We start from the raw sequence: 15,604 nt of genomic DNA on the forward strand, positions 1-15,604 counted from the left end.
ACTGCAACAGATGGAGAAATTTTAATACTTTAGCATGACAATGAATCTAGTAAAATAAAAATAGACACCAGGAATACTCAGAAAGACATCAAAATTGATGTTTCAAGGCAGTAAAAAGAACATGATTTTGCTATTCTGTCCTTAGAATAAAGGCCTCCCAATCACTGAAGGGGAGTGCAAAAAATGACAAATCGGAGTGTTCTGAAAAGAATAGTTGATAATCACAAGATAGCTATGGACCTGAAGACCACCCTGATATAGAAATGGAATGTACATAGGATAAAGTATTTGGCTACCCATTATCCTTAAAACAAAGTAGTTCTCCTTTCTAAGGCAGAAAACAAAACAGCAGAGCCTCCACATAGAACCACACTGCTTTTATTAATCCCCCTCTCCCATTACCATCACAGGTACCCCATAAAAGCAGGCAGTTTTCTGCCTTGCCACATAGGTTTTAGAAGCACTAGCCTATAAAAGGGCAAAGACCCTCAACCAGCTAGCTGTTAACTTCCATATCAGAATTCACTGTTATATTTCCATATGAGAATTTATCTTCCTATAAAGTACACTTTTGTCTAAAAATTATCAAGTAGGGCCTTTAAAAAAACTGCCTCCACATTACACCTACCTTATTCTTATAGGTTACTTCTTGTATCAATAAAATAAAGTCAAATTTGATTCTATTATTAAATTTCTCTCATATACATATTCCTTACAATGTACTATATACTAATAATTCCCCAGTCCCTAAAATGTTGGGGAAAGGGACACTTTATTTTCTTATTCTCATGTCTATTATCCATGTAGCAAAATAATCCAAATTGTAATAACCTTGTGGAGACATGTATTTTCATAACTACCATAAATAATCAAAACAATAAAATCATTATTTAACTATTCTGGGGCTCAATCTCAGCTGTAGAATAAGTAGCAACAAATAAAAAGTAGTGGTATAAATATTAATGACAATCTTTTAAGCATACCAATATATTCTTCTTTCTCATCCCTAAAAACTGCTATTAAGCACCTCTCATATTTTAGAAAAGATCTAACCTTTGGGCCTCTGTAACTTTATACCTGAAAATTCTCTTACTCTTTTGACCACTTCTTTTTCAACTCCTCATTTCATCTGCCTATGTCCCATTATAGGATCTATTCACCTCTAAATGAGATTACTGAAAAGTTCCTAGTAAGTTTCCAATTTCAACACTACCCAAAAAATGAGCATCAGAAAAATCTCCCAGAACACTGCATTTCTACAGGCTCCCTATTGCCTGCCTGACTCACCCATTTGCCTGGTTCTTAAAACTCTTCATAATCTGATCTCACTCTTATTTAATTTATTAACCAATATAAACCTTCCCACCTCAAAAGAGTACCTTAACAATCCCCCAAACTACACTTATACTCATTTCCTTAACTTTATGCTGTTTCTCTCTACTTAAGAGACCTCTCCTTACTTTTGAACTTACTCAAATTCTACCACAAATCCTTCATGATCAACCTTAATACCCATGCAATCCACCGACCTGTCTCTGTTTTCTCAAATTGTTACACCTTCTATTTTTGCTGTAAATTTTGCACACTATTTTACATGCGTTATGCTGGCCTCCTCAATTAGAAAAATTGGACGTTCTGTAAGATAGGGACCAAGACTTCCACTTATTTTGCAAAGCTCACAGCACCCAGCATTACTGTAAGCCAAGTTGAATAGCTAACTGCACTTCCCCAGTTTAGCTTCATGAATTGCAACTGGGCAAATAATTTCTTCTACTAATGTAAATTTCTGTTCTTCTTTAATCAAAAGTCTTATGTCAAAAATGTTTTATAATAACATCAAGGATAATACCTGAAACACTAGGATCATTTTAGAATGCAGTCCCTACTTGTCCATTTCCCTAGCTGCTAAATAAAAACACATGCTGACTGGTACTCACTTGATACTGTCTGCGAAACCGAAGAGGCAGTTGTCGTGGTAGAAGTGGTAGAGGATGGGGTGGATGATGATGTTGAGGTGGATACTGCAGGTGCTGGGCTACTGGTCGTAGGGGTGGAAGCTCCTACTGCTTGTGCTTGCACTTGTGCCTGGGCCTGGGCCTGAGCCTGAGCCTGTGCTTGCGCCTGGGCCTGGGCCTGTGCTTGCGCTTGCGCCTGAGCCTGAGCCTGGGCCTGAGCCTGGGCCTGGGCCTGAGCCTGAGCCTGTGCCTGCGCCTGGGCCTGGGCCTGCGCCTGGGCTTGGGCTTGGGCTTGGGCTTGGGCCTGGGCCTGGGCCTGAACCTGGGCCTGGGCTGCAAGCATAGGTGTCAGTTCTGACTGCTGAATAACCTTAACTCCATCTGGCTTGCTCCAGGCAGATTCACGTGTCCGAGCATTATAATAATAAACCTGCAGAGAAAGCAAAATCACTGGTATCATAGAATCTGTCAACTGTCATTAAAAACCGGTAATGCAACTATATTTTGCCTTAAAATTAAGTTATTGGGGGAAATAAAACATATGAGAAAACATATCAAAACTGGCTGCTCGCATTATTATGCTACCATAGGTAATTTTTCCCTCCCTTTTCCCCTTCCAATTTTCTATAATGAGCACACTATATTTTTAACACATACATTATTTTTGTGCAGTTAATACTGCTATCCTTAGAAAGCCCTGCTTGCAAAGTTGACCCTTGGCTGGCATCTGGGAACTTGGATTTTGGGAGGGTTACCACCATTCCCTAACTGGTAAGAACAGCAGCTCACTGTGCCTAAATTGTTTACACAAAAATGCAGTTCATGCTAAATGTCTGCTTTCCCTCTGGGAGTCTGGAATTTTGGTATGTGCTAAGCAAAGGGTGCCAGTCCCCAATGAAATCCCTTGACTCCCCAGCTTAGATGAGCTTCTCTGGTAGGCAACCCTTCAAGTATGTTGTCACAATTTCATGCTGGAGAAACTATACATATTCTATGTGCTTCCAAAGAGTGGAGTCTTGGAAGCCTGTGATTCATTTCCTATAGACTCCGTCCCATCACCTTTTTCTCTTTGCTGGTTTTGCTTTGTATTCTTCCACTGCAATTAGTCTTAGCTGTGGGTACAACTACATGCTGAGTCCTGTGAGTCTTCCTAGTGAATACTAAACCTTAGAGTTGTTTTGAGGAGCCATAATACATATTTAAAATACAAGCTTCCAGAATCACAGGTAAACAGATATGTAAGCATTCTAGTCTAGCGTGAAAGTCCAATCCACTAAGCCTTTCATCAAGCCGTACCCCACGCCCTGCTTACCCCAGGCTCATTCTTAATTGGCAAGAATATTCTCATTGATCTCAATCTGCCAGAACTCTTTAAGTTTTACTCTTCTGTCACTAAGGAGTTAACAACCTAAATATATTTTTTAATTTACCTTCCCATCTGGTGTTTTATTTTCAACCCATATCTCCTCAGTAGGAGGCAGTGCTGGAGTACCAGGGGCAGTCACAGGAGGCATTCCTGGTGGAAACATCATACCCGGAGGAGGAGGCATGGTTCCCATGGGTGGAGGCATGAAAGGCGGTCTCTGTTAATTCACAAGAACAGTATGGTCACTTATATTTATCTTTTTTCCTTTCAAATTATTACTAAATTCTACCCCAAAGTGAAGTACTATACGAGCAACCAAACTAGCTTTACAGTCCATTCAAATACACTCCTCTAGGATTCATGAGCAAAGTTTCTCTGGAACAAAGATGATTACTAAACAGATTGGAAAGAAATACATCAACATCTAGTAGTTATCTCTGGGTAATAGCATTATGGGTGAATTTTGCTTTATTATTTATACTTTAACTGCATATTTCACACACTAGGCACTAGATTACTTTCAGAAGAAAGTAAGTGACTTTTGTATCTTTTTTAATACCAGGCACACCAATGCCTCCACCTCTCACTTCAATAAGAACCAACCAAAGGAGAAACATTATTTTACAAGTAACATAGCAACAACTAAAAAAGAAAAATTAAATATAGCTAATCCTTTTTCCTATAAGAAAAAAATATTAGCTAGAAAAATATTCATCATTTTCTATTTTTCAAATAATAGTAACAATAAGTAGCTCACCAATGACATGAACATCAGTTAAGTTTAAAAGATATAGTAAAATTAATTATCCATTTTACTTTTAGTGAAAAATAAGAATTTAAACGGTATATGTTACAATTTTTTTTTAATTTCCTAGCGCTATTACTAATTCAATCCTATCTCTGATAATTCCTTCACGATCATTTTTCAATGATTATTGACACAACATTAAGATTCTGAGCCACACAATTCAACTGTAACTACTATACCTTACTTACTAAAGCAGACAAGTGGTCTAACATTTCAACAACAGATTTTGAATGGGGATTAAAAGATATCCTCTTTAATATACAACAATAAATTTCAGTTATCCAAAGCATCTTAATCTGGATAATGGAACTAACACCATGCTAATAATGTGAAACTGTACTTCATTTTCTTTCCCATACTTCAGATTTTAAAAAAAAATAATCAGTTTAGTGTCTTTCAAGCATCAGCACACAGACCCACATTCTATAAAATATCTATCCCAAATATGTCTAATGCACATTAACTGGATATCACTTTGATTTAATGTAAAACCACCAATTATCTATCAAGACCAAGAAAAGCATCACAACATTGGAAAGTATCCCATTACAACATCTGATATATTTCCATTAGAGGGTTACATCAGTCCATTACATTTTATAATATTCTGCAAGTAGGTTTAACTCTTAAAGGCCCAAATTAGAATAAATTCATATGTAACAAGTTATACCAGAGACAGGTCAAAAATCTATTTCTTATTCTAATCTCAGAGAAAATATAAAACTTTTTAACAATTTGTTTAAGGGGGTAGGGGCTATTCATTACTAAGAAGGCAATAAAATTATTAAGTATTAAAACCTGTGTCTCTTCCATAAATATGACCCTATCTAAATAGAGTTAACATCACTCCAGTAGTACTTTATTAACTTTTGCTACTTTTAGTGAGTTCATTCTTGATTATCTAAACTAATGGAAGATAGATGATATCACTATATTTATTTGATTTTGGAACAGTATAGGCTGGATAAACTAAGAAAACAGAGATATATACCCAAACAAAAACAGTACAACCACAAAAGTAGATGTCTGAGAGAGGCCACCTTCATGACCTCATTTCAGACAGTAATTGAGTCTATATATACTAGAGAGGGATCTGTGCCTCAGGTTAAAATATCAGAAAATTTTCTATTTAAAGAAATCCCACAATTCTATTTCTAAAATTATAAAGTAACCCCCTCTGTCCCCCAGGGAAGAAAAAAATTCAAACAATGTGCTTACAAAATGCATTTGTTCTAGATTTTATCCTAGGCTTCATTTGTGGCAAGAATTGCTCAGAATATATATATATATGTATGTATACTTAATGATAAAATGTATCATTGAAAAATAAATAGTGCCCGACTGGAGTGGCTCAATGATTGAGCATCGACCTATGAACTAGGCAGCCATGGTTCTCAGTCAGGGCACATGCCCAGGGTTGTAGGCTCGATCCCCAGTACGGGGTGTGCAGGAGGCAGCCGATCAATGATTCTCTCTCATCATTGATGTTGCGCTCTCTCTCTCTCCCTTTCTCTCTAAAATCAATAAAAATATATTTTTAAAATACTAAAATAGAAAAATAAATAGCATTAACTAAAACAGTTATACATTTAAAATTCAAACTTCATTTCCCGTAAAGAAGATGGATTACTAAAGACAATTCTCAGAGATAAAGGCAGGTAAGAAATACTCTATTTAATCCTAGTTTCCTATGTAGCATATTTTTCTATCTAAATTCCCATTCTGAATTTCTATTCAAAACCACTGCTTTTGGAGCAACAAGTTAATACATGGATTATATTTTCCTATAAAGTGAAACTAAGAAGGCAGTTTTTAAGGCAAAACTGACATATAACATTAACAACAATGAAGAAATGACAACCTCTATATTCTTTACCTGAAGGTGTGGAGGGCCCATAGGTGGAGGAATCCCTCCTGGAGGAGGCATTGGTGGCATATTAGGATCAAAAGGAGGACGTCCAAAGGGGGGCCGAGGTGGTGGAGGAGGGCCTCGCATCATACCAAAAGGTGGAGGAGGTCGCATGAGAGGTGGTGGGCCTCGCATCACTGCATTTGGTGGGGGAGCTGGGCCTCGAAACCTCAAGGCCTGCTGTTGAGCCATCCTGTGGGGAAAACAATGAATTAATTTCTTTCTCAAAATTACAAAAATGTAGTTACTGATCTCTAATTACATCGAATTCAATAGGCCCTTAAGAACAAGTGAAGTTGGAAAGGCATAATTTCGCAACCATCACAGTAAAAGTGAATCAGTAAGAATGAGCAATGGACACCAAATCTAGAAGGAAAGCTGGATGAAGAAGATATCCAGATGATCTTAAAATGTCTCCTCACATGCTGCTTATGATTGCAAGGGGAGATGAAAAAACACTATGCAATAGGGAAATCATGCAACACCTTGACCAGTGGATCTACATTAATATCATCTAAAAAGGACAGACGGACATCATGTGAATGAGAGGAACACATCACCTATTTCAGGCAAGAATGTATACCCTCAAATTAATAATGATGAAATAGTAGACAAACACAAAAAAAGGAATGTTCTATTTAAAAGGGGGAAGCAGAGGATATATTCTTCAGAAATGTGGATATTATACATAAAAGACAAAGGCAGGCTGTGGAAATGTAAAGGAGCTAAAGAGACATGACAACAAAACATTAATTCTATACCAAATCCTATCCTAAAGATTAATGGACAACACTAGAATACGAACAATAGATTAAAATACTGTATCATTGTAAATTTATGAAGTTGGTAACTGTATTTAGACAAAATATTTCTATTCTTAGAAAATGCGTATTTAAGTATTTAAAAGTAAAGGGCCACGGTATATGTATCTTACCCTCAAACAGTTCAGAGTAACAGAGCATGCATGCGGGCAAATAATAAGGCAGAAGAGGTAAAATATTAATACCAAGTGTACTATATTTTTTGCAACTTTTGGTAAGTTTGAAATTACTTCCAAATACAAAGTTTTTACAGGGGCAGAGGGTAGCAGGCTTACAAGATCACTAGTATTCTCTACCTAAACGGAAAGCCTTTCTCTACACTGCACCCTACCCAACTCTTCAATCTCTAGCTAAAACACCCTGGTTTATTTTCTCTATGGTATATAAGCAGATACATAGTATTACATGTTATTATCTATCTCCCTCTCACAAGTGCTTTTTAAAAAAATTAAAATTATTCACTCTTAAAAGTAATTACTATGTGTCAGGCAGAGCTCTAAGCTCTTAAGTCCTTTAATCATCGTAACAACCCTATGAGATATATATTATCAACCTCATTTTATACATGAGGACACTAAAGCAAGTTGAAGTCAAATAATTTGCCCAAGGCCACACAGCTGGTTGAGTGGAAAAGCCAGGATTCAAATGCAGGCAAGTATCTCTTAAACACTACCCAACACTGTATGCAAGCTCCTTTAGAGTAGGAATTCTGTCTGTCCTGTTCATCCTTACATCCCCTGTACATAGTTAGGTCTGCACATAGTAGGCCTCAATAAGTATTTGTTGAATGAACCAATGAATAACTACATAGGTGATATTGTACCTACACTACCTCACAAGTAGGGTATGTAGAATCTTATAAACATTATCTTCTATATATATAAAAGCCTAAGTGACCATTTGACCGGTAGCTATGATACGCACTGACCACCAGGGGGCAGATGCTCAATGCACAGGCATGGAAACATGGAACAGACTGATGAATCTCAGAGGGGAGGAGGGAGGAGGGAGTGCGGGAAGAGATTAACCAAAGATCTTATATGCATACTAGAGACCCGGTGCACGGATTCATGCACCGGTGGGGTCCTTCGGCCTGGACTGCAGAGATCAGGCTGAAACCAGCCTGGTGCAGAGATTCATTCACTTGTGTGGTCCCTTGGCCTGGCCTGCGGGGATTGGGCCGAAACTGGCTCTCTGACATCCCCTGAGGGGTCCCGGATTGTGAGAGAGTGCAGGCCAGGCCGAAGGACCCCACCAGTGCATGAATCCGTGCACCGGGCCTCTGGTTTTTACTATAATTTGCCATAGTCAATTGAGTACCTACCTATCAGTCTTCCCAGTAGCTACTATAAATCTCTCCATTATTCATGAAATGTACATTTCTGTGCTCAAGAAAAAAATTAGCAATTACACTGGGTTGTTTTTGCTTTTGGGTTTTTTTTTTAATCCTCACTGGAGGATATTTTTCCCATTGATTTTTAGGGAGAGTAGAGAGGAGAGAGGGAAAGACAGAAACATCAATGTGAGAGAAGCACATTGATTGGTTGCTTCTTGCACGAGCCCTGACCAGGGCCCAGGCCAGGAAAGAGCCTCTAACCATGCTGCAACCAAGTACATGCACTTGACCAGAATCAAACCCATAACCTTACCCAGGACCCTTTGGTCCGTCCCCAGGCCAATGATCTATCCACTGAGCCAAACCGGCTAGGGCAGTGGTCAGCAAACTGTGGCTCATGAGCCACATGCAGCTCACGAGCTGCGGTTTGCCGACCACTGGGCTAGGGCTACAATTATATTCTTTATGTATATTTGAAGATAATCATTCTTATATTCTCTTCTCACCAGGCCCTCCCAACTTTCCCACACTTCAACTCTCTGCTTAAAATTACACTTAGAAGTTTTTCTACATTTTCCATATCACAGTTCAAGTCGGACATAAAAAATCCTAATAAAGAACCAATTTTCCTTCTAGAATACTAGGGTTTGTAAACATCCAGAATGCATATACCAACTGTATTTAACCAAATTTGCAAATGATCCTATCTCAAAGTATAAGTTAAAAACAATGACTGAAAAGAGGAGTATGGATTATATCAGAATAATTAGTCTTTCTCAAATTGTATGTATTCCTAAAAGACACATGGCTACCATTACTGAAAAAATAACCTTTTGTGCAGAAACAAAGTTAACCATCAAGGAAAGATATTCTGTTTCAGCCTTGAGTTAATAATGTACCTTAATCTTAGGTTTCCTTTGAATCTGCCTCTCCCCTTTAAAAAAAAATCAACAGTACTTATTTCTTTGGAAAGTCACACTTCCTAGTTATAGCTTGAAGTTAAACATTTAGGCTCTAGTCTAGAATGATGAAAAAGTCAAATCAGGGCTCTGCCTTTTGTAGTCAAATTAGTTACATAATTCTGAGTCTGAAGTATACTCAGATGTAAATGAGCTGGGGAATAAAAATAAAACCTATCTCATATCCCTGTTCAATGAGATAATCTCTGTGAAACAGTTAGAGTACTTAATACACACTAAACCACTTTAACTATCACTACTTTCATTCCCCCAAAAACCTTGCACTGTGCTCTACCTATAAAATAAAAGACACTTGGGCCCTAGCGGGTGTGGCTCAGTTGGATCAGCCAAATCCATGCACCAAAAGGTTGCCAGGTGGATTCCCAGCTAGGGTTGCAGGCTCAATCGCCAGTAGGGGGCAGCCGATGGATGTTTATCTCTCACATCAATGTTTCTCTCTCTCTCTCTCTCCTTTCTTTTCTTCTCTAAAAACCAATAAAAACATTTTTTTAAAGGCACTTTGTTGTCAATTTGACTAAATGTCTTTCAAAAGTCTGCCACTAAAATAGAGACAGAATTCACATAATTTCCTCCATCGGCATCTTAAAGTTGCCATTTTCTGATGCCAGATATGTATAGTACCTATGCCGAGTTCTTCACACACACTGCTTCATTGCAGGCAACTTACCAGAACCTGCAGTGAGGATTAAATGAGCTAATAAAGTATGTGGAACAACATCTAGCACATTAGTGCTAAGTATAGCTTTTATTACTGTTGCAATAACATTAGTATAGTAACAGTACTAGGAAGTTTTAATGGTATTAATGTCAGTAATAGTGTAGCTACTATTACTATAATTATTATCAGGCTCTACATAACCTGCCTCTTGTTGACCTGTCTACAGACTTGAGCCTTTTTTTTTTTTTTTTTTTTTTTAATGCTCACCTGAGGATATTTTTCCATTGATTTTTAGAGAGAGTGGAAGGGAGAGGGAAAGAGAGAAACACTGATGTAAGAGAGACACATTGATTGGTTGCCTCCCGCATGCAACCTGACCAGGATTGGGAGCTTGCAACCAAGGTATGTGCCCCTGGCCGGAATCGAATTCAGGACCCTTCAGTTCGCAGGCCTATGCCCTATCCACTGAGCCAGACCAAGTAGGGCTCCAGCCTTCTTTTTTGATCAAATACTTCAAGTTCATTTACCTTGAAGCCTCTGCCCTTATTGTTTCCTCTGCCTGGAATGCTTTCCCCCAGATCATCATTATATAACTGGCTCCTTTAAATTATCAGTCTTAGTTCCTCAAACTCCTTTCCCACCCTCAGCCTCTCCCAGACCCTCTCTGGCTCATTACCCAATTTGAGTTTTCTTAAAATATATTTCTATTTATTTCAGAGAGGAAGGAAGAGGGAGAGAGAGAGATAAACATCAATGATAAGAATCATCGATTGGCAGCCTCCTGCACTCACCTTACTGGGGATCAAGCCCATAGCCCATGCTGCATGTGACCAGACTGGGAATGGAACCGTGACCTCCTGGTTCATAGTTTAACACTCAACCACAAGCCACACTGGCTGGACCCAATTTGAGTTTTAAATTATGATAAACTAGAGGCCTGGTGCACAAATTCGTGCATGGGTGGGGTCCAGCTGGCCCGCCCCTATGGGGGTCTATGGGGCCCAGATCAGGCTGGTTGGCTGCCACAGTGCACATCATAGCCACCGGTCATTCTGGTCGTTCCACCATTCCAGTCGCTGGACTTTTATATATATTGATGCTAAGAAGAAACCTCTCACTTGCTTACTTTTGTATTATACCCACTAATATGTAGTTTTCCCTTAGTATACTGCTGCTTTCCAGTGTAGAGGATGGTGGGTGCTCAAATGTTATTGTTTTGATGGCCAGAGAGAAGGGGGAGGGCAGGGAATGGGTAGAGATGGGCAAGAGGGGAGGGAATGGGGACATCTTCAACAGTGTTAATAAAAATAATGTTTTTAAAAAAAGAAGCCCTGGCTGGTTTGGCTCAGCGGATAGAGTGTAGACCAAAGGGTCCTGGGTTCAATTCCAGTCAAGGGCACATACCTGGGTTGTGGGCTTGATCCCCAGTGGGTGGCATGCAGAAGGCAGCCAATCAATGATTCTCTCTCATCACTGATATTTCTATCTCTCTCCCTCTCACTTCCTCTCTGAAATCAATAAAAATATATTTTAAAAAAAAAGAAAAAATTGTTTTAATAATGACAGTGAGCACTGGGTATTTCCTATATGCAAAGAACGATTACATGGACATTATTTGCACCAACTCTTTTTATCCTCACAGCAATACATTGAGGTAAGTTTGGCACCGTTTTTACAGAGGAAACTATGTCACAGAAAAATAACTTGTTTTAGGTACTAGTCAGTGGTAACACCAGTGTAATCTTATTCTTGTTTTACAATTAAGGAAATTTAGACTGAAAGTACCTTGTCATAAGGTATTAATAGGTAAACTAAGGCCCTGGGTAAAGGATCTATACAAATACAACTATAAAAGTTATCTTAACAGTCCTCAACATAAAGGAATGAATAACATTTGGATCTCCAAATAAATTTTGTCTGTTGCAGGTTATTTGCATTCCTACCACTTTCAACCTTTTTGGAAAACAGAAGACTACTTGCAAAAATAGAAACAATTTTTTTTTTACAAGAACAAATGTATTTCTCTAGAGCAGTGGTCGGCAAACTGCAACTCGCGAGCCACATTTTGCCGACCACTGACCTAGACTCTCGATTCCAATACTTACAGGCTGTTGTTGTTCCCTGTGATTAAGCCCCTATCCCAGTGGTCAGCAAACTCATTAGTCAACAGAGCAGCAAACCGCAGCTCGCGAGCCGCAGTTTGCCGACTACTGCGTCTAGAGGTACTCTATCTAGATGTGCAATCCCGCACTGGTGAAGACAAGACTGCAAATACTTTAACAGGAGAAGCAAAATGGGAAGATGCTACTGACTTATGGGAGGCCAATCCAGACTGCCAATTACTCAGTGACCTTGTATAAGTCACTTCCCACTCATTTGATGTGGCTAGTTTAATTCAAAATTTACATCAATCTTAACTAGCATGGATGCTCCAAAGGATTTTGGTCTGGTTCAAGGCTCTACTACCAGCACCTAGGTCGGTGAATGTCACATAGCACACAATAAATTTGGTTCTAATAAGCAAACCACCTCTAAATCACCTATATTCATTTATTACCACAGAGCCACGGAATACTTTATTTGCCAGACACGGATAGACAGACACACCACAAGATACCTTCATGAAACAAAGGATACATATACGGAAACTAAGCACCAATTTCTGCCATCAGAAAGACCGCATGAACAGCCAATTTATCTTAAACCACGAAAAGTGCTAAAATAATGGTCTGTACAACATGCTTTGGAAGCAACTTCCAACCCAAGAGGCGCTAGGCATACAATATTTGCAACGGAACACCTAATTTAAAGCCCTTCTCAAATCAGTTTTGCATCAATGTCTACAGTCTTGTTAATAAAATCTAAAAGGCTACTCATTGTAAAGCTGAAGATACTATACTCTGTGAAATGCAAAGGCATGTTCCCAAATAAATTCAGGTGACCTTGAGATCAGAACCAGCAATAAACCTTCCTATCACTGATACTGGCAATGCACCTTCATCACTCATTACCAAAGCGAATACAAGGGGTTTCAAGGATTTGAGATTCCTCTCTGAAGTAAGACAAGATTTTACTCCTGCCAAAGTAGGGATTTCTGTGTGTGACAACTCGGAATCTAAAACCTTGAAAAACAACCCCCATTTCCTGACACAATTTCATCTTGAGCTCTACTAGACTGCTCATAACCCCTGCTTTTTCCTTTTCAGATGCTGACAATGGCACAATTCGGAATGGGAGCTGAACATCTGAAATGACATTTTCCCCATCCAGAAAAAAAAAAAAGTCTCAAATACCCAGAAAGCTTAGTACCTCTTTTTATTCTCCCTGACTAAAGGTTTTTTCCCAGGACACTTTTACTTGACAAAATCTTCATCACGAACCCCACAGGCCTTGAGACACCAGAAGACGAAAGGTCACTGACCTCTTTAAGGGCAAAGGCGTGATAGGGACCGCAGGCTCGGGGCCCGACTACCTGAGGTCAGAAGCCACTTCCTGGAGCTACAATTCCACCTTCGCGACCCTGTTCTACCGCCTCAACTTCTGCCTGCCTCCGTTTCCTCACCTGCACCACGGGCAAGAGGCTTAACTAAAGATGGTTCTGGTCTGTTGCCTGCAAAATGAGAAAAGCAACCACTCCGAGGTTGGATGTGAGGACCGAAGGAGACAACTCTAAGGAAGCGCTTACTGACACATACAAGGACGGAACAACGGCCGCTGCTATTGTTATTAGTCACAAATACCATACGGGATGAAAAAATTGGAGAAAGGAAGAAAGGCCACAATCAGTTAAGAAAAGCAAGCGATATGGGAAAGAAGGAACGGGGCAAACGTGGAGAGCCCAGAGGCCCGCGGGGGCGTGGAGAAGCTGAGCCAGGAGGAATGAGGGGTTCCGGGGAGTGCACTGCGGAGTGGAGGGACGGCCGAGGGACAACGCGGCCCGCGGCGACGCGCAGCCGGGCGCAGGGCTGAGGTCGGCCGGGGCGGAGGCTGCATGCGGCCGAGGCGTCGCCCCAAGGCGGGAACGTCCGGCCGGGCCAAGGGGCCGCAGCCGCCAGGGGCGCTGGGCCCCGCGAAAACCGCTGGGAGCGCCCCGAAAACGGACAGGAGGCCGCGGCCCAGCCCCAGCCCGGCTCTCTCATTCAAGCCACCTTCCTCTTCTCCCTTCTTCAGCCCCATGCGGTCCTGGACCCGGGCCGCCGCGGGGCCTCTGCCCGCCCTCCACCCCGCATTCCCGCGGCAGGCCCACCCGCGGGACTCCAGCATGCCCAGGAGAAATACAGAGCAGCGCCCTTTACCTGAGCTCCCCCGGGTTGAATCGCTCGCCGTCCCCTCCGTCCCCGCCACGCTCCGCCATTACAGAAGACCGCGTTCATCCACCCGCCGACCGGGCGTGCTCTATTGGTCAGGCAGGTCATCAATCTCGAGCGAGAGAGGCGGAGACAGCAGAGATCTATGAGATGAATGGTGAAACTTCCCATCAATCCTCGAGCTGAGGGCGGCATCTGCCTTACTATTGGTGGAAGGGCCCGCCGACTTTGAAAGCGGTATGGAGACAGCCACTTGATTGGTCGCTCGGAGGCTTTATGGGAAATGAGACTTACGCGACGAGGAACCGCCAGCGCCCTCTCGCGGTAACCAGAACTAGGTCCTCCCACGTCCTGCCCAGCCTGCGGTAGCCACGTGTCCGCCGGCTTCCAGGAAGGCAATTGTGGAGAATATTGACCACACGCTGGCGATATTGGCTCGGTCAGAGACCATTTCCTTTGCGTGAGCCAATCAAAAATCGATCTGAGTAGAGCTACAACCAACCACAGAGTTTGTGTGGAAATGAGCTATTTCCCAGCTTTTCAGAATGAGAAGTTTTAAAGCATCACCAGTTTATAGCCATGTTATTAAATAATATATTACCAGCTACATGAATATCTTCTAAGTTGTATTAAATAATTAGCTGCTGGCTGATGAGTGCTATAAAGTGCTGCATTAAGTAAGTTGGGGAAGGCAAGCCCCTTCCTAATTTACAGTTTCAAGCATCTGTTCTTCAATTTCAAAATACATTTGTCTGAAACTAGCACATCCTGATACCCAGAAGGAATTCTGAATATTTATTTCTTTTTTTATTAAAGGAAAAGAAACACCTTTAGGTTCTGGGTTTTCAAAGGTACAATGAAGATGAACCCTATCATTAAGTTGCTCAAAATATTAAAATAATAGATAAAATTTACTCAGACCTAACTATATATACCAGGCATCACCCCAAGTACTTTCCGTGTCTTTTAGGCCTCATATACAGTTAGAATAGCCAGTTTATAGATGAGACTGAGGCACAGAGAAGTTAAGTAGCTTGTCCAAGTTCACACAGCCTGTGAATGGCAGAGCCTGGCCTTCAACCCGAGGCAGTGTGCCAGCATCGCCCCATTTCTAAATACCGTGATGCAAGAAAATTGGAAACACACATCCACACAAAAACTCACACACAAATGTTCATTGCAGCATTAGGCATAATAGCCAAAAAGTGGAATCAACCCAAGCTGTCCAAATAACTTAAGAATCTATTTAAAATGTGGTATATCTATACTAAGAAATATTATTTGGCCATAAAAAAAAGAATGACATACTGATACATGCTGTAATATTGAACCTTGAAAACATTATGCAAGTGAAAGAAGCCAGACACAAAAGGCTATATATTATATGATTCCACTTCTTTTTTTTTTTGTATTATGATTCCATTTCTATGAAATGTCCAGAATAAGGCAAATCCTTAGAGACAG

General features: G+C 40.5%; 1 protein-coding gene across 8 annotated transcripts in view; it reads right to left on the bottom strand.

The window, feature by feature from the left end:
• The window catches only part of TCERG1 (transcription elongation regulator 1), a 60,163-nt gene extending 45,926 nt beyond the window's left edge, over nucleotides 1-14,237 (bottom strand). For 4 of the 8 annotated variants that reach the window (XR_013960966.1, XM_080675720.1, XM_080675718.1 and 1 more), the window contains exons 1-4: nucleotides 14,129-14,225; nucleotides 6,006-6,231; nucleotides 3,386-3,538; nucleotides 1,938-2,385 (exon numbers count right to left, since the gene is read on the bottom strand). Coding sequence is in view for 6 of the 8 variants with exons in the window: in XM_080675720.1 (XP_080531846.1) it covers nucleotides 1,938-2,385; nucleotides 3,386-3,538; nucleotides 6,006-6,231; nucleotides 14,129-14,187 (886 nt within the window). In the remaining 2 variants the exon portion in view is untranslated. Of the gene's footprint in view, nucleotides 1-1,937; nucleotides 2,386-3,385; nucleotides 3,539-6,005; nucleotides 6,232-14,128 lie in introns of all 8 variants that reach the window. The other 4 variants (XR_013960965.1, XM_080675716.1, XM_080675719.1 and 1 more) reach the window with 3 other exon arrangements.
• Between the last annotated feature and the right edge of the window lie 1,367 nt (nucleotides 14,238-15,604).

The sequence above is a fragment of the Plecotus auritus genome (assembly GCF_963455305.1).
Source record: "Plecotus auritus genome assembly, chromosome: 6".
Classification (NCBI taxonomy): domain Eukaryota; kingdom Metazoa; phylum Chordata; class Mammalia; order Chiroptera; family Vespertilionidae; genus Plecotus; species Plecotus auritus.